Genomic DNA, 22,370 nt, shown 5'->3' with positions numbered 1-22,370 from the left:
CAGTGATTCCCCCTGCTCAAGCTAGTGACCTCTGGGCTCAAGCTAGTGACTCCGGGGTTTCAAACCTGGGATCCAGGTCAACTCTCTATACACTGTGCCACCACTGGTCAGTCTTATGGCTTTTTTTCAAAAATAGGAATAACAAAAAAAATATAGTAAAATACTAACAGTCGTTTTGTTAGGAGAGGGGGATCCTGGGTAATTAAAATTACAAAAAATCTGGAAAATGGGTAGAAAGCAATTATTTAAGGGAAAAGAAATAAATTATTCCAAAGTGTTCTAGTTAACATCATCAATTCAACAGTTTTTATGGTTCTGGTGGAACTAAAGGCGATTTAATATACACAGCACTTGGAAAGCCATGTTACTCGTTTATTACCTAACTGCACATAAGGTGGTCTGGATGTATTTGTTTTTGTTTCATTTCGTTTTGAATCTTGTAAGAAATGAGGAGCAAAGGACAAGAGAAAGTAAAGCCCATCTGACGGCTGTGGAAGGGTGAGAAAAGAGGAGGGTAATACGGACTGCTGGACAGCACAACTCGGGAGAAAGACCGCCCACCTCAGCGTTCCTCTTCAGTTCCTCAGCCTCAGCTTCTGTGTACTCCATATCTAAAACATCCTCGTTTCCTGAGTCCTCATCAGAACCCAAGGAATCCAGAAAAGAGCTGTTAAACTCTGAAGAGCACAAAGACAAAATCTTGTAAAATTTCTTAGAATAGACACAAAGAGATGATTAGGAAAATAAAAAACAGCTTGCATGTACATTTAATCATCCAAAGGGAACATGAGACATATTATTATTAGGGCTCCAATTCACCCAGCCCACTCTGAGACCAGTAATTCAGGCACCAAAAATCTGTAAAAGGAATGCTCCTCTTCCTTTTAAATGTATTTAGTATATGAAAGGGGATATAACTCAAGGAATAAAACTGAAGAGGAGAATGCAATTTTAAAAGATAATACAATTTTATTAAATCCCACATTATATATATTTAAACAAATTTGAAGTACATGGTGAACATGTAGGTAATATCAGCAAATAGAAATGATCTCACAAAAGCGTCAATACCCTTTCATTCTCTTTAATTTTATATCATTTTTTAGGCCCTGGCTGGTTGACTTAGCAATAGTGTCGGCCCAGTGTGTAGATGTCCTGAGTTCGATTCTGGTCAGGGCACACAAAAGAAGTGACCATCCCCCTCTTTTCTCTCTCTTCCCCTTCCAGAGCCATGGCTCAAATGGTTCCAGTGAAGTTGGCCCCAGGTGCTTAAGGAAGGCTCCGTGGCCTCACCTCAGGTGCTTTAGAGCAGCAGCCCCAGATGGGCAGAACATCGCCAGGTCGGCAGGGGTGGGGGGTGGGGTTGCTGGGTGGATCCCAGTCGGGGTGCATGCAGGAGTTTGTCTCTGCCTCCCTGCCTCTCACGTAATAAAAAAAAAATAAAATCGTTTTTTGAAATTTAACAAAAATAATGGAAATTCAACCTTTAACTCCTAAATTTTACCTAAATATGTACATTACACAAATAAGTCAAGATCCATTTTTTAATAAAGTGCTTCCAATGGAAGAATTCATCTTAACTAATGGTTTTAAATAATCACAGGAGAATCTGTACATAAATGGCTTTTTGCTTTGAAATATAATTCCACTAACGCATAATACAGAGTTGTTTAAAAGCCATGAACACCTAAGAATGGGAAGAACAGGAAAAAAGACTATGACCTCAAAATACTGGAATCTGAAAAGTAGATGGGTGATAGACTCGGCAGATCTGAGGAAGCCAGAGCCACATCCTAAACCAATAAGGGAAAAACTGAGCACCAATCCAATTTACCTCACAGAATCTTCAAAAGACAACTTGGAAATACCAGATACCTCTGAAACTGGGCTAATTAGGAGATACAAATAAGGATTAGGTGAAAGTTATCTGAGAAACAGACTCCTAGATCCACTTCCCCCACTTTGTGCTGCTAGGCAATGACCTAAGCCTAGAGCTTAATTCTGTAGAAACGGGTAAAACAGTCTCTGGATTGGGGGGTGTCAAGCACAGGGGAGGCCATGAGGACCATACTGAAAGCAGGAGTAGATGACAGCTTGCATACTGAATGTTGACGATGACTGCCCCTCCTCTACCTCAGCCCTATTTTTTTTTCTTTTCTTTTTTTTACAGAGACAGCGAGAGAGTCTATCTCAGAGAGGATAGATAGGGACAGACAGATGGAATGGAGAGAGATGAGAAGCATCAATCATTAGTTTTTTGTTGCGACACCTTAGCTGTTCATTGATTGCTTTCTCATATGTGCCTTGACCGTGGGGCTACAGCAGACCAAGTAACCCCTTGCTCGAGCCAGTGACCTTGGGTCCAAGCTGGTGAGCCTTGCTCAAACCAGATGAGCCTGCGCTCAAGCTGGCGACCTCCAGGGTCTCGAACCTGGGTCCTACGCATCCCAGTCTGACGCTCTAGCCACTGCGCCACCGCCTGGTCAGGCTCAGCCCTATTCTCATACTTGGCTTCCAGAACTCTGGCAGTCACATCTTTCACCTCTAGGCAAAGGCAAGAGATTAGAAAAACCCTTCTTTAGGAATCTGACCAGCCCAAGAGAAAGGATAAAATGTTAATATCCTCCTCCAAACAGTCCTATCCTGTAAAACTTGAAAGTTGACTAGCCCTAGTTATTCATTTGTTCAGTATCCAATCATCTTTTTAGTCCCCTATTCTTAACCATGAGCTGTCAGTCAAGGATTACCAAGTATCTGAGGAAAGCCTCTAACAGAAATATAAAGACCATAATAAACACACAGGACAGAGCAATCTGGGGGAAACAAGCGGTGGCACAGTGGATAGGGTGTTGAACTGGGACGAAGAGGACCTAGGTTCGAAACCCCGAGGTCATCAGCTTGAGTGTGGGGTTGCTGGCTTGAGTGTGGGATCATAGACAAGACCCCATGGTTGCTGGCTTGAGCCCAAAAGTCACCGGCTTGAAGACCAAGGTTGCTGGCTTGAGCAAGGGGTCACTTGCTCTACTGTAGCCCCCGGTCAAGGCACATATGAGAAACAATCAATGAACAACTAAGGTACCACAAAGACTTGATGCTTCTCATTTTTTTCCCTTCCTGTCTGTCCCTATCTGTCCCTCTCTCTGTTGCAAAACAAACAAACAAATGGATTACATATGAATTGTCCATGCTATTTAATTCTTTCAAAGCAAGCTACTAATGAACAGAAACATTAAAACAGCTGTTTCCTTTGGAAGGGATAAGGAAGGAAGGAGTATCTAGTTAACTTCTAAGATTCTATTTATTTACCTGAGAGGTATTCAAATTTGTTATTATTGTTAAAAATAACAAGTACATTTTACATGCTCTTCTGTGTGACACATTTCACCATTTAAAAAATGTAATTAAAGTAATCTCCACACCTTGAAGACTTAACTCTGTAGCTCTTTTGAGGTCATCATCTTCTTTCTGTTCCCAAGCCTCCTAAAAGGACAAGAACACAACTAAGGTACTTAAAGAGGTATCGATTAAACTTATTAAGTGAGGATAAAATCAGCTGCTCTTGAAGTATATACTAATAATGTTTTCCATAATTTTATGGATGTTTGGAACATGACCTATTGAAGAATGTGGAATAGTTCTTTACTTTTTCCAACACTGTCCTAAAACACAACCCTGGGGATTAAAAAGGCTTACATGCTGTCTCTTCTAGTCAGTGACATTTGGTTTGCCAACCAAAAGCCATTCAATATGTTATGATATAATCCCCTTTCTTCTTACATGTATGAGACACCTCTCACAGAGCAGATACTTAGCAAACTGCTCTCTTTTCTTTCCCCTCTTTGTATAGTATTTGCTAATGTCCGTGGTGTAAGTACTCCCATATCATGGCCAATTCTAAGCTACCGATGTGACACTGAATGTGGGATTGGAAGAGATGTGTATAGCCGGCTCTCCTGAGCTGATAGTGAGCTGACTCTAGCACACCACTGACCTGAAGTCTATGACAGCAGGATAAACAATAGTTTCCACAAGACAGTATTTACAGATTTCTATTTCTGTTCTTGCTGAAGAAACCAAGATACAAAATAGATGCTTGATAAACACTAAATGAATGCTTTAACTGTTATCTTTCTAATACTTCTGAAGTTCTCTTAGAAAAATTAATACCTCTGAAAATGTCTCAACTAGATGACTAATTAAATGTTGACTATAAACAATTTCCTTCTCATCTTCAGAGAAAACACAATTTACAGACAACACATGAAGAAAATATATAATTTAAAAAGAACTATTTTATACTTTTCTCAATTCTAGACTTGTTTATGAGAAGCTCAGAATGAGCGATTCTGCATTATAGTACTGGAAGCAATAAATACTATGTTCATAACACAACAGAGACAATAAGATTACTTAAACTTATCCAAGTAAATAAAGTCTATGCTGAAACCAGAAAGAGACTACCTTTAAGTTATAAACAAAATGATGCAGGTATACGAAACTAAAAAAACTTTGTCATATAACCCTACCCTCACATCTAAGCAAAATACAGGGTGGGGCAAAAGTAGTTTACAGTTGTGGTTACATGAAACAGTTTATTCTTGTATTAGTATTTATTAATTATTGTATTATTTCCATACAAACACTATAAACCTCTTTTGCTCTACCATGTTAGTTTTAAGTGGGTCAGCTGACAAGAAATATATACTATAGGTACATAGTATTTGCTAATGTCCGTGGTGTAAGTACTCCCATATCATGGACAATTCTAAGCTACCGATGTGACACTGAATGTGGGATTGGGAGAGATGTGTATTAAGAAATCAGACCTTAGTCTTTTACATTAAAAATAAGTTTTCAATAACAAATGATCACTATATATTATTTGTAAAATAATTAGGGAGGTATTTCTTATAAATAAAAAAATAAAGAACAGTTGGTTCTAAAATGATTTTAAAGTAGCAGTTCTCAACCTGGGCTGTACATTAGAATCAAGTGATAAAATTTAAAAATTCCTTTTTTTTAAAAGAAAACTAAGAAATCTAGCTGCCCAGACCAAAGCCCAGATCAATTAAATCAGAATTTCTGAGAGGCAGAACAAGCCAGGCACCAGTATTTTTTAAAGCTCCCCAGGTAATATTAATGTACAGTTAAACTAGAGATCCATTGTTTTAGTGAAATTAAATTTCTTAATACAATTTTTTATAAACATTAAAACTATACATTTATTCTAGGGAATCTTGGTAAATTTGTATTACTTGGATTGCATAGGATTAGATAAGCATGAAAATACCATCTTATAGTCAGATACCACGAAGACCCCAACAATGCAAATCAGCCAGCTTTGGCAAATATAAACATAAATAATACTAAAAATCAACCCTTTGAGTAGTATGAACGTTCACGTAGGTCCTCGTGGTTCCTGACCATCCAGAGTATGATCAAATGTATGTTCTTCTTGTTTCCATAAATTGGTTATCACACAAACATGATTTTAAGTTATTAAAACTGTAACTGGAATTTCATTTTTTGAAAAGAAACTCACTCCCAGGGGTCAGTGAGTATGAAAAAAACTCACTACTCATTAATGAACAGATTACTACATAAAAGAGCAGATAAATGTTAGTTTATGACTAAAGTCTAGATTTCAGATATTACTAAGAATTTTATGTTCAAAGGAAAAAAACTTATATTATGAGAAAATGACCAAAACAAATACACTGTGTTAAAATATTAATAACTGGCCCTGGCCGGTTGGCTCAGCGGTAGAGCGTCGGCCTGGCGTGCGGGGGATCCGGGTTCAATTCCCGGCCAGGGCACATAGGAGAAGCGCCCATTTGCTTCTCCAACCCCCCCCCCCCTTCCTCTCTGTCTCTCTCTTCCCCTCCCGCAGCCAAGGCTCCATTGGAGCAAAGATGGCCCGGGCGCTGGGGATGGCTCCTTGGCCTCTGCCCCAGGCGCTAGAGTGGCTCTGGTCGTGGCAGAGCGACACCCCGGAGGGGCAGAGCATCGCCCCCTGGTGGGCAGAGCATTGCACCTGGTGGGCATGCCGGGTGGATCCCGGTCGGGCGCATGTGGGAGTCTGTCCCCGTTTCCAGCTTCAGAAAAAAAAAAAAAAAAAAAAAAAAAAAAAAAAAAAAATATATATATATATATATATATATATATTAATGACACAATCATAATATTGTATTATACTGGCTGTTTCTACAGCTTGCAAAATAAGGTTGGACTGAGATAACCTCTAATAACCCATCCTGCTTTAGCATGTGATAAATTATTGTAATGGGAAGTAACCAACAATATATTTTATTGCCTTTGGATTTTCAAAAACAGAAAATCAATGTTTCTGTTTCAAGCCCAACAGCAAGGCCTCAAAGAAGTTTTGTTTTGTTTTGGCAGATTGGTAACATTGTATTCAAATCCCCTGGAACAACACCTGACACATAGGAAATGCTAAACACGTTATCATTATTACTATCCTATTTCCTGGGAAAGATAGACATGAAAAAGTAGCAATATAAATATCTCTTACTTGCTCCTGGAGACTCTGGGCCAAGGCCTGCTGAAGCTCTTGTTCTTCCCTTTCACGGTCCATATCATACTGCTGAAGCCAATCAACTTCTCCTTGTGTTCCTTCTGGGGTTTTGTTTTCTTTATTCTCATCACAATCTTTAGTGATCTCAGTAAAAATGGCTGGATCTGAGGAAGCAGAACAAACATAACTGGGAAATCCTCTTTAATAAACTGAAACCTCTGGATCAGAGTGACATCTACTGTTCAGAGAGTAATTTACCCCAAATTTATACATGGTTTGCTTGGGACATACAATTTTATCTTACTACATCTAGACTAGTGCTTCTCAGTCTCAGAACTATTGACATTCTGGGTGGGGCAATGTTTTGTTGGGGGGGGGTGTCCTATGCACTGTGGAATGTTTAGCAACATCCCTGGCCTCTACCTACTGGATGCCAGTATCATCTCTCTCTCCAGTTGGGACAAACAAAAAATAACAGATAAATCAAAGACATTGTTAAATGTCCCCGGGAAACAAAACTGCCCTTTGTTGAGATCCACTAATCTACAGCAAAATGGTTATGAAACCTGACCAATCACCAGAAGCACCATGGTTAGGATGGAAAAGAAGAAACAACCATATTCACAGGTCATAATGTCACATGACCAAGTACTGTACTAGGAATAATCTCGAGATGATTTTAAAGTATATGGGAGAAAGTGCATACACTATATGTAAACATTATGCCATTTTATATAAGGGATTTGAAGGAACTGTACATTAAACTTGGTACAAATTCAGATATAGAAAAATGAATTATACACACTTCAGAAAGAAAAGTGACCAAAAACCAACACAAACATTAAATGCACATAAAAATACTTTCTTTTTATGTACATAAAGGAATATGGCATATTTTACTGTTAGACTCTGGACAATACATTATTTACTTCTTATTTTTTAAACTGTTAAAAAAAGCATGAAAATATTAACTCTGTTACACATTATACAGATCCATCCCACCTCCCATTACAGTGGTACCTTGAGATACGAGCAAACCAACATTTAAAAAAAAATTTTTTTTTAAAGATACAAGCTGCGACTCGGTCTGTATTTTTGTTTGAGATCTAAGCAAAATTTCAAGATGCGAATCGTTATTTGGGAAGCTGCTGCTAGTTGGCACATTGGCACATGGGTCCAGCATCGGCAGCACAACAAAAGCATCTCGTTCTTTCTCACGTGTTACCCATAGAATCAAGTTGAATCTTGTGCACTATAATCATTCTTGCATCATTTTTGCATTTTTTTACTAGCATTTTTTGGTGTGCTATCATGGGGCCGAAGAAAGTGTGTGTAAAGGTCAGTGGTGAGCAGAAAAGATTGATGTTGATAGAAGTAAAGCAAGAAATAATAGAAAAACATGAGCGCGGTGCATGAGTGATTGAACTGGCAAGGTTGTACGACTGCAACACATCTACAATTTTTACCATCTGCAAACAAAAGGATGGCATCAAAAGCGCAAATCCAGCGAAAGGAACTACAATTCTGTCCCATTAAGGACAAATATCCATGAAGAAATGGAGAAGCTTCTGCTGGTGTGGGTGAAAGAGAAAGAGCTGGCAGGAGATACAGTGACGGAGACTGTAAAATGCGAAAAGGCACGTATTATTTACGGCAACTTGAAGAAGAACCATCAACCTCAAAAGAGGCAGCAGAAGATACATTTAAGGCAAGTCACGGCTGGTTTGAAAATTTCAAGAAGAGATCTGGCATCCACTCGGTGGTGTGGCATGGTGAAGCTGCGAGTGCTGACGTTCAGGCAGCTGAGGAGTACATCACACGTTTTGCTGTGCTTATCGCAAAGGAAGGCTACATCCCCCAACAAGTGTTCAACTGTGACGAAACAGGATTGTTTTGGAAAAAAATGCCCTGGAGGACTTTCAAAACCGCAGAAGAGAAGAAGCTGCCAGGTGATAAACCCATGAAGGACCGTCTGATCCTTGCATTGTGTGCAAATGCTAGCTGTGACTGTAAAGTAAAGCCACTGCTAGCGTATCAATCTGAAAATCCTCGAGCCTTTAAGACTCACAAGATTCTTAAAGAAAAACTGCAGGTTATGTGGCATGCCAATGCTAAGGCATGGGTTACGCGGCAGTTTTTATTGAATGGGTAAATCTCGTCTTTGGTCCTGCAGTGAAGAAATATCTTCAAGAAAGTAAACTCCCGATGAAAGCATTACTAATCCTTGATAATGCTCCAGCCCACCCACTTGGTCTTGAAGATGACATTCTTGATGAGTTCAAATTAGTGAAAGTCCTCTACCTCCCACTCAACACGACTTCAATCTTGCAACCTACGGATCAGCAGGTCATTTCCAACTTTAAAAAGCTTTACACAAAGCACTTATTCTGCCGCTGCTTTGAGGTAACTGAGAATACAATTTTAACCCTTCAAGAGTTTTGGAAAGATCACTACAACACCGTGATATGTTTACACATTATTGACTTGGCATGGCAAGAGGTTACAAGAAGAACCTTGAACTCGGCATGGGAAAAGTTATGGCCTGATGTTGTTGCAGACAGTGACTTTGAAAGATTCGAACCAGAGACCAAGACCGAGGTAGAAGCATTGGAGGAGATTGTGTCTCTTGAAAAGTCGATTGGTCTGGATGTAGATGAGGGCGAGGTAAACGAGCTCGTCGATGAATATGAGGAGGAACTCTCAACTGAGGAGTTGAAGGAGCTACAGATGATGCAACAAACGGAGCTTCTGCAAGAGATTAGTAGTGAGGAGGAGGTAGAGTCGGAGGAAGTGATTTCTGCAAGTGAAATTAAAGATATGCTGGCAATGTGGGAGAAGCTTTCAAGTTTCACTGAAAAGAAACACCAGAGCCTGACCAGGCGGTGGTGCAGTTGATAGAGCATCGGACTGGGATGCAGAGAGCCCAGGTTCGAGACCTCGAGGTCACCAGATTGAGTGCGGGCTCATCTGGTTCGAGCGAAAGCTCACCAGCTTGGACCCAAGGTTGCTGGCTCGAGCAAGTGGTTACTCGGTCTGCTGAAGGCCCAGGGTCGAGACACATATGAGAAAGCAATCAATGAACAACTAAGGTGTTGCAACGCGCAATGAAAAACTAATGATTGATGCTTCTCATCTCTCCGTTCCTGTCTGTCTGTCCCTGTCTATCCCTCTCTCTGACTCTCTGTCTCTGAAAAAAAAATCTTAGGAAAAAAAAAAAAAAGAAACACCAGAAAAAGTTTCAACTGGTCATGCTTCAGCACTTTTTAATAACACTTGTTTGTCACATTTGCGTAACATTTTAAAAGGCAGGCAAAAGCAAACCTCTTTAGATAGATTTTTATTCAAAAGTCCTGCCGAAAGTGCAGCCAAAAAGGCAAAAACAGGAGATGATTAAATAAAAAATATGTCATGTTAAGCTTAGGTTAAGTTTAAAGTTAAGTGCATTTTTTTACAATTAAGTTTTTGTGGTTTCATTTTAAGTAAAGAAAGTACAGTTCAGTGCCTGCATCCCTTCCTCCCTCCGTCTGTCTGCCTCTGCCATTCACCTCCGCTAGCCGCACTCGTCTGTCTCCAAGGTAAGAATACAGTACTAAATAACATGTTTTTCTTTTATTTGATATGTATTGTTATGCATTGGTAAAGTATACATGTGTGTTTCTTAATTAAAAACATGTCTTTTTTCATAATTTAGGATGGTTTGGGGATGTTTCACAGGGCTGGAATGGATTAAATCTATTTGTTATTTTAAATGGGAGAAATTTGTTTGATATACGAATTGACTGACTACGAGCTTGGTTACAGAACGAATTAAACTCGTATCTCAAGGTACCACTGTATTTAGAAGCCATTTGTCACTACAGAGCTTTGGAACACAGCTGTGCCTTAACAGATTATCTTCATTAAACCTACCTGGCTCTGCAATTGTTTTGGGTTTCTCAATTTCCATAGGCTCTGGATTTTCAGGCATTTCTTGAATATCATCCTCGGCGAATCCGGTATCTGGGCTGCTGGTTGGTTTCTCATCATCTTCATGACTCGGAGATGGTGAAGCTTCTCTCTTACTTATCTCCAAAACAGCTGCTAGAAGTTCTTCTTCGCTTATTCCATCAAATCCTGAGTTTTCCGTTTCAGATTTATCAGGCTGTATTCTGCATAACTTTGAATCCTGAAGAAGAGAGTTACTTTTAGAGGAAACCTTAATGCCTGCAAATATAGCAATCTTAGAGTTTAAAATGAGAAGTTTATTTCTAAAAAGTTTCTTTTATTTGATGCTTTTAGGTTGTTTATAATCAATAATATATAAACTCACTGACAAAATATCCTTTTAATAATAACTATGTAAGAATATATGTTTATTTTATTGGTTATAATAAGTATCACATTTCTTTGTAGAAATCTGAAAAAAAATTCAAAATCCATCAGATGTAGTACTGTATTTTTGGTGTATTTTCTTTCAGAGATATGTGACTTACACTGTAAATATTCTGTCACTATATTTAGTATTTCTTTTAAATGCTGGCAGGCCTTATTCCTTATTCTTTTTTAATAAAAGATAATAACAAAAATATATTAACTATATAAATATTCAGAAGTTATCTTCTGAATAACTTTCAGAAGTTTGGGGAGAATTTCTGACTTTTCATGATTTCTCATTCAAGGTGATCTACCATAAACTACCTCTAGCTTTAAAATCAAACAGTTGCACGAGATGACACAAACCCCTAGGAAAGCTTGTATTTTCAAAGTATTTATATTAACTATCAAGATAGATGTAGTTATGCCTGCACACCCATTATTTAAACCTTTAGTTTATGTGGTTAGCCTGTTGATGTAAAATATTTACTGTGGTTCCACCATATTAATAATCAGTACCAAATAATACAAGTAATTATTTGAGGACCAATATGTAAAAGTACCTTTGAACATTTACAAGAGAAAGCAATTTATCTACAACAACTTTCATTTCTTAAAAAGTCTCAGTCCTGGCCCTGGCCGGTTGGCTCAGCGGTAGAGCGTCGGCCTAGCGTGCGGAGGACCCGGGTTCAATTCCCGGCCAGGGCACACAGGAGAAGCGCCCATTTGCTTCTCCACCCCTCCGCCACGCTTTCCTCTCTATCTCTCTCTTCCCCTCCCGCAGCCAAGGCTCCACTGGAGCAAAGATGGCCCGGGCGCTGGGGTTGGCTCCTTGGCCTCTGCCCCAGGCGCTAGAGTGGCTCTGGGCGCAACATGGCGACGCCCAGGATGGGCAGAGCATCGCCCCCTGGTGGGCAGAGCATTGCCCCATGGTGGGCGTGCCGGGTGGATCCCGGTTGGGCACATGCGGGAGTCTGTCTGACTGTCTCTTCCTGTTTCCAGCTTCAGAAAAATGAAAAAAAAAAAAAGTCTCAGTCCTGGAAACAACCTAAGTGTCCATCGATGGATGAATGGATAAAGAAGATACACACACACACACACACACACACACACACATGTATCTCCATAAAAGAAAAGAGAAAATCTTGACATTTTCACAACATAGATAGATTTGAGGGCATTAGGCTAATCGGTGGTCAGCAAGCGCGGCTCGCAAGCCACATGCAGCTCTTTGGCCAGCTTAGGAGTACCCTAATTAAGTTAATAACAAAGTACCTACCTATATAGTTTAAGTTTAAAAAATTTGGCTCTCAAAAGAAATTTTAATTGTACTGTTGATATTTGGCTCTGTTAACTAATGAGTTTGCCGACCACTGTGCTCACTGAAATAAGACAAAGACTAGTATCACATGATCTCACTTATATGTAGAATATAAAAAAACAAACAAAAAACCCCAAGTGCCCACATACAGAGAACAGATTGGTAGTTGCCAGAGGAGGATGGTAGGGGTGTATGTGTGTAGGTGAAATGAGTAAAAACGGTCAAAAGGTACAAACTTCCAGTTATAAAAATATGTAAGCCCTGGGGTGTAATTTATGGCATGGTGACTACAGTTAATATTGTATTGCATATTTCAGAGTTGCTAACAAAGTGAATCTTAAAGGTTCTCATCATAAAAAAAATATTCTTTTGGTAACTGTACAGAAATGAATGATAACTAGACATTGTTGTAATTATTTCACAATACATACTAGTACCAAATCCTTATGTTGTACATGTGAAACTAACACAGTGTTATATGTCAATTATATACCTCAATTAAAAAAAGTCTCGCCTGACCTGTGGTGGTGCAGTGGATAAAGCATTGGCCTGGAATGCTGAGGTTGCCGGTTCAAAACCCTGGGCCTGCCCAGTCAAGGCACATATGGGAGTTGATGCTTCCTGCTCCTCCCCCTTCTCTCTCTCTCTCTTTCTCTCTCTCTCTCTCTCTCTCTCTGTCTCTCCTCTAAAAATGAATAAATAAAAAATATATATAAAACAAAAAAAATAGTTGCTTAAAAAAAAAAAAAAAAAAGTCTCAATCAGCATGACTAGATGGTGGCAAAATAGATAGAGCATTGACCCAGGTTCAAAACTCTGAGGTCACTGGCTTGGGCATGGACTCATCCAGCTTGAGCGTGTGGTTGCCAGCTTGAATGTATAGCCATGATCCCATGGTCACTGGCTTGAGCCCAAGGTTGCTGGATAGAGCAAGGGGTCACTGCCTCATCTGAAGTCTCCTGGTCAATCCTCATATGAGAAAGCAATCAATAAACAACTAATGTGCCGCAACTACAAGCTGATGCTTCTCATCTTTTTCCCTGTCTGTCCCTCTCTCTCTCTCGCTAAAAAAAACCCAAGTCTCAATCCATCCTGAAACAGACTGGTTCTGTAGCTACAGAAGGCACACTCTAAAAACAGTGTTTGAGACGTCAGGTCAAGATGGTGGCACAGTAAACGTGGTACTTGCATTCTCCCAAAACCACATCAAAATTACAACTAAACTACAGAACCGTCATTCAGAACCACCGGAAATTTGGCTGAATGAATGTCCTACAACTAGGGAATAAAAGAGGCCACATAGAGACTGGTAGGAACAGAGACAACAGGCTGCTTCCACACCTGCACAGGGTGGCTAAAAATTGGGCGGGATCTCTCAGCTGCAGAGGTACTCCTGAGGGGTGAGGGATCCCAGCCTCAAGCCAGGCTCTCCCAGCCTAGGGTTCTAATGCCAGGAACGGATGTCTCCATAACTTCTAGCTGTAAAAACTAGTGGGAGCCCAGGCAGTTCCTCTGAAAGGGCCTGTGTATGGACTTACTCGAACTTGCTCCTTCTGAGATCTAGCACTGTGGCAGCAGCTTGAAAGACATCAGAGATTTTGGGGAGGAACTGAATAGTATGGCATCAAGGGAAGAGCTGGGGGGCAGCTTTCTCTCAGACAGAAGTACTAGCAGAGGCCATTGTTCCTTTGATGAACCCCTGAGAGCTGGCAGGCAGGCACCATATCTGAGACTCCATCAACCTGGTTCACACAGTCTACCTCACCCTGGTCATTCCCTGAGGCCCTGCTACACCCAACTTTGCCAACTATTCAAGCTGTTTCCAGTAGCTTTTCTACACAATGGCAATCTTGGCTCATGCTTCAGATTTTCCTAAAACTTCTCAAACAAGCATCTTGCTAAGTGGCCCCAGGCCCAGCACTAATGGCAGCTGGCCTTGGTTCACAGTTTGGCCTTGTCTGGGCACCCCCAAGCCTAGCACAAGTAGCAAACATCTGCAGGTTGCTTTGAAAATCATTAGGTGGCCCCAGGCAGAATACAGCTAGCAGCTGACCTTGGCCTGTACCTGCTGGGAGGCCCCAGACAGAGCCAGTGCACCCAGTGGACAGCTTCATACGCTGAAGCATCACCACCCAACTACCTCCACAAGCAACATGCTTAAGGGGTGGAGTCAGCGAGCACCGGAGCCCTGCTGAAGTAGGTTTGCTCTGTGGGGTGGGCCCTTGCATAGCTGATCCTCCACAGTGGTCAGTGGCAACAGCCAGCCCTGGCAGCTGATCAGCCCTGGAGGGTAAACCTACTGACATTCCAACAGCAATGAAGGCTCAACTACAACAGAAGGGTGCACACAGCCCACACAGGGGACACACCCCAATTGCTCAGTGTAGGTGATCAGGGAGGATGGGCCACTGGACCCTACAGGACACTTAATACATAAGGTCACTCTACAAAGCCCAGGGGATAGCAGAAACAAACACAGGAGGCAGCCAAAATGAGGAGACAAAAAAACATGACCCAAATGAAAGAACAGAAAAAAACTCCAGAAAAATGAAACAAACTGGAGAGAAGCAATCTACCAGATGCAGAGTTCAAAACACTGGTTCTAAGGATGCTCAGTGAATTCAGGGGATGAGTAGATGAACTAAGGAAGAACTTCAATAAAAAGATAAGAAACATAAAAATGGAGACAGAAAAAAAAAAAGAACCAGTGAGAAATGAATACATTAACTGAAACAAAGACTATAGTACAGGGACTCAATAGTAGAGTAGATGAAGCCAAGAATCAAATAAGAGATTTGTAAGATAAGGAGGCAGCAGAAAACACCCAATCAGAACAGGGGGGAAAAAAAAAAGAATCTTCCCCAAATTAAAATAGTGTAAGGAGTCTTTGGGACAACATCAAGCATACCAACAGTCACATCATGGGGGTGCCAGGAGGAGAAGAGAGCAAGAAATTGTAAACCTACTTGAAAAAATAACAAAAAAAACCTTTCCTAATTGGTGAAGGAAATAGATATAAAAGTCTAGGAAGTGCAGAGTCCTAAACAAGATGAACCCAAAGAGGCCCAGAACAAGACACATCATAATTAAAATGCAAAAGGTTAAAGACAAAGAGAGAATCTTGGAAGCAACAAGGGTAAAGCACTTAGTTACCGACAAGGGAGATCCCATAAGACTGTCAGCTGATTTATCAACAGAAACTTTGCAGGCCAGAAGGGACTGGCAAAAAATATTCAAAGTGATGAAAAGCAAGGACCTATAATCAAAATTATTCTCCCCAGGCCCTGGCTGGGTAGCTCAGTTGATAAGAGCATTGTCCCAGGGTTTGATCTCTGGTCAGGGCACATACAAGAATGAACCAATGAATGCATAAAATAAGTGGAACAATAAATCAATGTTTCTCTCTCTCCTCTTTTCCCTCTCTCTCTAAAATCAAATTAAAAACTTTATATTGCCTAACCTGTGGTGGCGCAGTGGGATAAAGTGTTGACCTGGAACACTGAGGTTGCCGGTTCAAAACCTTAGGCTTGCCTGGTCAAGGCACATACGGGAGTTGATGCTTCCTGTTCCTCCCCCTTCTCTCTCTCTAAAAATCAATTAAAAAAAAAAAAAAAAAGCCTGACCAGGTGGTGGCACAGTGGATAGAGCGTCGGACTGGGATGCCGAGGACCCAGGTTCGAGACCCTGAGGTTGCCACCTTGAGTGCGGCTCATCTGGTTAAACAAAGCTCACCAGCTTAGACCCAAGGTCGCTGGTTCGAGCAAGGGGGTCACTTGGTCTGCTGAAGGCCCACGGTCAAGGCACATATGAGAAAGCAATCAATGAACAACTAAGGTGTTGCAATGAAAAACTAATGATTGATGCTTCTCATCTCCCCGTTCCTATCTGTTCCTGTCTATCCTTCTCTTATCTGTCTGTCCCTCTTTCTGACTCTCTCTCTGTCTCTGTAAAAAAAACAAACAACAAAAGTCTTAAAAAAAAAAACCAACTTTATATTAATAAGACAAGATTACCAAGCAAAGCTAGCATTTAGAATCAAAGGACAGATAAAGAGCTTCCCAGACAAGAAAAAGCTGCCTGGCCTGTGGTGGTACAGTGGATAGAGGGTCGACCTGGAATGCTGAGGTTGCCAGTTTGAAACTCTGGGCTTGCCCAGTCAAGGCACATACAACAAGCAATCAATGAACAACTAAGGGGAAGCAACTATGAGTTGATACTTCTCACTCATCCCTGCCCCTCCTCTCTCTGTAAGATCAATAACAAAAAATCTTAAAAAAGAAAAACTAAAGGACACCATCACCGACAAACCAGTATTATATGAAATGTTAAAAGGTCTTCTTGCCTGACCTGTGGTGGCGCAGTGGATAAAGTGTCAACCTGGAATGCTGAGGTTGCCGGTTCAAAACCCTGGGCTTGCCCGGTCAAGGCACATATGGGAATTGAAGCTTCCTGCTCCTCCCCCCTTCTCTCTCTCTCTCTCTCTCCCCTCTAAAATGAATAAATAAACCATTCTTTTAAAGGGTTTTCTAAGAACAAGAAGGAAAAAATAAGAAAATAAGATAACAAATATGAATAAAATAACAATAAACATGTCTCTCAACATTGAATCTAAAACACAAAATAAATGATCAAGCAGAACAGAAACAGACTCAGAGGACATTTTGATGGTCCCCAGATGGTAGGGGAGTTGAGGAGATGGGTGAAAAAGGTGAAGGGATTAAGAAGGGCAAATTAGCCTAACTGGTAGAGGCCCAGTAGACAGAATGTCAACCTGGGATGCTGAAGACCCTGGTTCAAAACTCTGAGGTCACTGGCTTGAGTGCGGGACGATCAACATGGTCCCAAGGTCAGTGGCTCGAGCCCAAAGGTTGCTGGCTTGAAGCCCAAGGTTGTTGGCTTGAGCAAGGAGTTACTGGCTTGGTTTGAGCTCCCTGGTCAAGGTATGTCAATAAACAACTAACGTGAAAAAACTACAAGTTGATACTTCTCATCACTCTCTCTCTCCCTTCCTGTCTTTCTCTTCAATCAATTAAAAAAATTAGTGCAAATTGGCTGTTACAGGATAGTCAAAGGAACATAAAGTATAGCACAGGAAATACAGTCAATAATATAGTAATAACTATGTACGGTGTCAGATGGGTATGAGATTTATCAGGATAATCACCTTAGTAAATTATGTAATGTCTAATAACTGCAGTTAATATAACTGAAACTAATATAATAATGTATTTCAACTATAACTGGAAATTTAAAAATGATAAAAAAAAAACCCCAGAAAATTGGTGTTTGAACAGATCCATTAAGTTTATGATCTATTCTGTGTATTAAGTTTGCTGACGCTGGTTATAAAAAGCATTTGTTGGAACAGTAAGAGCTATACAAATCTTTGTAAGATACTCTGATGAGAAATTCCTTACCTTTTCCAGGTCTTCCTGCTGTTGCTCACAGCCTGACATTTCACAAACTCTCTGGCTATGGGCCACAGAGCGTTTTAGCTCATCCTCACTGTCTGAATCAAGGCACAAAACCAATGAACTCCTGGATTTGAAGGGGAAATTCCTGTAATTCAAGGGGGAAAAAAATCCTATATAAGTCTGATAAACATTGTCCTTGTTATTCTTTTGATACCTAAATACCAAAATAAAACAAAGATCTTTTTCTACATGGAAAATAACAGAAAAAAAGATATAAAAGGTATACTTAAGCATTACCTTTGCCCCCCTCCAAGAGTCATGCTTTGAAAATTAGTTCTTATGCTATTATATATCATCAGTAAATCAATCACTTTGTGCCTTTTTTCTTTTAATGATCAGGCCCCAAAGAAGTTTGTTATTGTCTGTATAAAGCAAGTACTCTATTGAATGCATGCAGACACAGCAATGAATAAATGTTTTTGACAATAGAGTATGAGAAATAATTTTTGATCTTTTAAATTATGATCTATGTACTTTAAAATTAACAGTAACATTCCACTTATCCACTTATATGCAGGCCAGACTTCTGGCAACCTGTACCTTCCAGAACACAGGGATTCAAAAGTAAAAAAAAAAAAGGCTTCTGAAAAAGGCAGCAGTTTCAAAGCCTATGCACTTGACTCTTTTACAGGGACCCTTCTTTCCCAGGAAATGATGTTAAAATAATGTAGCAAGTTCATCAAGAAATGAGAGCTAAGAAATGAGAGAGAATAACCACAAATAGGGCAATAAAGAACTAGGAAGTCATTTAATGTAAACTGTCTTGTAGGGTAATACGGTCTGAAGGCATTATCATGTTAAAAGAGCGCAGCAACCGATACTCACAATGTTGGTTCTAAGTCATTACAATATATTTAAGTTATCTTCAGTATATTTTAAGATCTTAAGGAATTCTGTAAGATCACAGTGTATATAACCACCTAAAATGGTTAAAAAATTTTAAGATTAATCTTAAAAAGGCAAGGTTCAGTTATATAAAAATTCATTTATACAGAATATCAATTATTCTTCAATGATACTAGATAAGTAAGGTGTTACTGTGTTGGCTTCCAAGTGAGCTGAAAATAAATTAAAGGAAAAAGTGGTAAAGGTCAAAGAGCACAAACTTCCTTTGATGGAGGTTAACATAAATTCATATGCTAGACTAAAAAAAGATGTAAAATGGAATTGGAAAAATGCAATTAATCTAAATGTAAAAACTATAAATAAACATATAGAATGATGGCACCAAGAAATAAGAGGCCACAATGGAAACCAGGAGAACTGCACAGCAATGTAGATCAAAGAAAAGAGGCAAGTGGTCAATGATTAGCCCAAACACAGTCTGCAGCTGAGAGCAGCCAGCATATCATTGCGCTCCAGCCTGAACAGCCTCCCATTATGTCTACAAAAGGTTTTTAGTATAACTTAGAAATAGCCAATTAGCCATCTTAATTTTTCTCATTTCTGATTTCATGCTCACCAAGCAAAACTCAACATATTAGTTTGTTTATCTATGTAAATACTTTGCTGAATGAGGGTGACACCTGGCTACCCAAATACCAGGGTCACATGTGAATACAGACACTGTAGAAAAACCAAAGGTATTCTGGTTCATGACTCAGCCTCTTTTAAGTTTGATCGGCATGACAGGTCTTCTAGGGCCTAATCATCCTTTATTGACCAACTCTCAAATTCTAATACTGATAGACCCTGGAGAACAGATGACCATGCCAAATATCATGATGCTCAATGAAATCATCTTTCTTGAAACTACAGTGATCTAGTACATAAAGAGTGCATTCCATTAATAGTTACTATATTCGCAGAAGGCAGCTTGCCTGTGGTAATGAAAAATATTCATCCTGTAAATGCATCACTTGCTCACTTTCTAAGCAGCCAAGTGGTATTGCTCATTTGTATCTTGAGAACGGGCAAGAGTATTCATATCGGTACCATTTCAGATTTCTAGTCATGTTAGTCATCTGGTTTTAATTGCACTGAAAAATAATTAACAGGAGGAAAAGAAAATAGCAATTCCCAAATGTCATTTTATGGTTATATAAGCCCCCCCCCCCCCAGCCGTTAAACAAAGGCGTCTCTTCTCTAAAAGTACTTTGGGACATCAAATTTTTAGAAAAACTATTTTAAAGACCAATGACAAGCAAGTCATTTAAAATTGTCTCATTAGGAACCGTGGTTCTAGTTTATTCATAAAGGAGGTATATTAAAAAAAGTATTTGTTTCCCTTCTTGGACAAACTTTGGTCTTAAGCAATAAATAAATAAAACATCTGTAGAACAGTTCCAATCAATGTGTTTGTTCTTCTGTCTCCTTTTACAATAGCTCCAGTTCAGTGTCTAAGACAAGAAGTCCCAGACGGGCTAGCAACCAAGCACCAAGATATTTTGGGATCTTCATGCGTATCTTTGAGGAATGGTGCTTTACACCAACACAGGTTATTTCAGTCCTTCAACTCTTAAAATTCCTTGTCATCAATCAATTTCTAGAGATGCAGGATGAAAATATTATATATTAACAGATGATTTAAGAAGTTTTAAAACAAAATTTTGAGTGGCTCATATGAAATTGTTTCACTGTTAAAAAGTTGTTATACCCTAGATTATAATTTAAAGCAGATTCAGGAAAATTCCAAAGTATAGTAATACAGAGCAATTATCATGCAAAAAGAGAAACAAGAAAAAGGAAGGGGATAATCTTGGAAATTAGGGTAAGCCAAATCCTTAAAAATACAAGTTTTGGGTATACAAGAAATACAACTCACTTTGAAGGTGTAGAAGGACTGGTGATGCAGGAATTCACCATTTGAGAGGCTTTCAATGGTCTAGAACTATCAGAAAATTAGAAAATATATAATGTATACAATTACATTATTAAAAATATATATTTACCTTATAAAATGAATTATTCTGTACTACAGACCCTTACATATCCTCTTGAAAAGCAAACAATTATACAACTATTACTAACAATGGAGGCCAAAAGAGAAAACAAAATACCATCTTTGCCCTCTCCTTGATCCAAGGACCTAAATAAACAGCACTGGAAACGAAGTCAACTGTAAGGCATTTGAAAAGAACAACTTTGGGAAAAATTATCCTGTGTTAGTTCTTTACTTTGAAACAATAAAGTAATAATAGCTCTCATTTTTTGAGGACTTACAAGATGTCAGACATTGTAGTAAGAATGCATGTATTTCACATCATTTAATACTCACAACCACCCTATTATTTTCTCTCCAGACATGTCAAGGAATTTGTCCCAAGTCAGAAAGCTATTAAATCGCAGAGTCAGATAGCCTGGTTTCAGGCCTGTGACCATTCATTAAGAGCCCTCAGCCATTGTTTGATACAGTGCTGCTGCCAGAAAGAGTAATAACTCTACCAGCAAAGGGTGTTGCATCAAAGAAAAAAACCCAAAACAAAACAAAAACCCAAAACATCTATTTCAACAAAGCCTTAAGTCAAAATCTAGAAACACCAAGTCTCTGGGAACATGTCTTTATTAGTAGGTAGATCCATTAAGGCCTTTAGTATAAACTCATATGGTGTAGTATATACTTCAATTAACACAAGGAGAAATACATTTTTATAAAACTATACCAATTCACGTTAGTTCATTTACTTTTTGAAATGTCTTATTATTCTATTTTAGTAAAAAATTCTGGCCCTGGCCGGTTGGCTCAGCGGTAGAGCGTCAGCCTGGCGTGTGGGGACCCAGGTTCGATTCCTGGCCAGGGCACATAGGAGAAGTGCTATGTGCTTCTCCACCCCCCCCCCCCCTTCCTCTCTGTCTCTCTCTTCCCCTCCCGCAGCCAAGGCTCCATTGGAGCAAAGATGGCCCGGGCGCTGGGGATGGCTCCTTGGCCTCTGCCCCAGGCACTGGAGTGGCTCTGGTCATGGCAGAGCAATGCCCCGGAGGGGCAGAGCATCGCCCCCTGGTGGGCAGAGCGTCGCCCCTGGTAGGCATGCCGGGTGGATCCCGGTCGGGCGCATGTGGGAGTCTGACTGTCTCTCCCCGTTTCCAGCTTCAGAAAAATACAAATAAATAAATTCTGACTTTTCCAGCTGCTAACCATATGAATTTAAGAAAATTACTTAATCTCCTTGGACTGCCTCTGTAAAATTAGGAATTTAGGCAAAATCTCTAAAATCCTTTTACCTATAAAGTGCTATATGCTTTCTGACTCTATCAAACTACAGTTCAAGTATAAAAAAGGACTATAGTGTATGGCTCCAAAGTAATGCAAGTGTGTAGAACAAAGAGCAATATTCAGATAAGTCCTAAGGTTTTTCTATTCCACACAACAAAGCAAACTCAAAATTAAAGGTTACCTCTGCTTGCCTCATGTAAAAATTTCTAGGAGCCACTGAAGTTCTTTACTCCCACTGATAACAATACACTTATGAAGACAATCTATTTTTGGGACCCCAGCATAACATTTAGTATACTGTTTCTAAAATTTGTATATCCCAAAGTGTTAGTAAAGGCATTTGTTAAAAATATTGATCCCCAAGTCCTATCTTAGATCTAATGAAATAAAACCTCTAGGGAGAGAATGCAGGAATCACTATTTTAGTGCTCAGGTAATTCTAAAAGGATGCAAATTAAGTTTATATTCCCAACATGTATCAAAGTGATCTAAAAGTGTAACAGCATTACCTGAAAAGGAGTTTATTATGAAAGA

The 22,370-nt window shown here is 39.6% G+C and overlaps 1 protein-coding gene across 5 annotated transcripts in view; it reads right to left on the bottom strand.

Moving 5' to 3' along the window:
* Positions 1 to 22,370, bottom strand: part of USP37 (ubiquitin specific peptidase 37) — a 92,588-nt gene that overhangs the window by 7,869 nt on the left and 62,349 nt on the right. For 4 of the 5 annotated variants that reach the window (XM_066233329.1, XM_066233331.1, XM_066233328.1 and 1 more), the window contains 6 exons: positions 20,448 to 20,513; positions 17,627 to 17,768; positions 10,445 to 10,700; positions 6,533 to 6,699; positions 3,420 to 3,480; positions 562 to 677 (listed from right to left, as the gene is read on the bottom strand). In XM_066233329.1, coding sequence (XP_066089426.1) covers positions 562 to 677; positions 3,420 to 3,480; positions 6,533 to 6,699; positions 10,445 to 10,700; positions 17,627 to 17,768; positions 20,448 to 20,513 — 808 coding nt within the window. The remainder of the gene's footprint in view (positions 1 to 561; positions 678 to 3,419; positions 3,481 to 6,532; positions 6,700 to 10,444; positions 10,701 to 17,626; positions 17,769 to 20,447; positions 20,514 to 22,370) is intronic. The other variant, XM_066233330.1, reaches the window with a different exon arrangement.

This window comes from Saccopteryx bilineata, chromosome 5 (assembly GCF_036850765.1).
Source record: "Saccopteryx bilineata isolate mSacBil1 chromosome 5, mSacBil1_pri_phased_curated, whole genome shotgun sequence".
In the NCBI taxonomy this organism is placed as follows: Eukaryota; Metazoa; Chordata; class Mammalia; order Chiroptera; family Emballonuridae; genus Saccopteryx; species Saccopteryx bilineata.
This window is presented reverse-complemented; position numbering and strand designations above follow the sequence as displayed.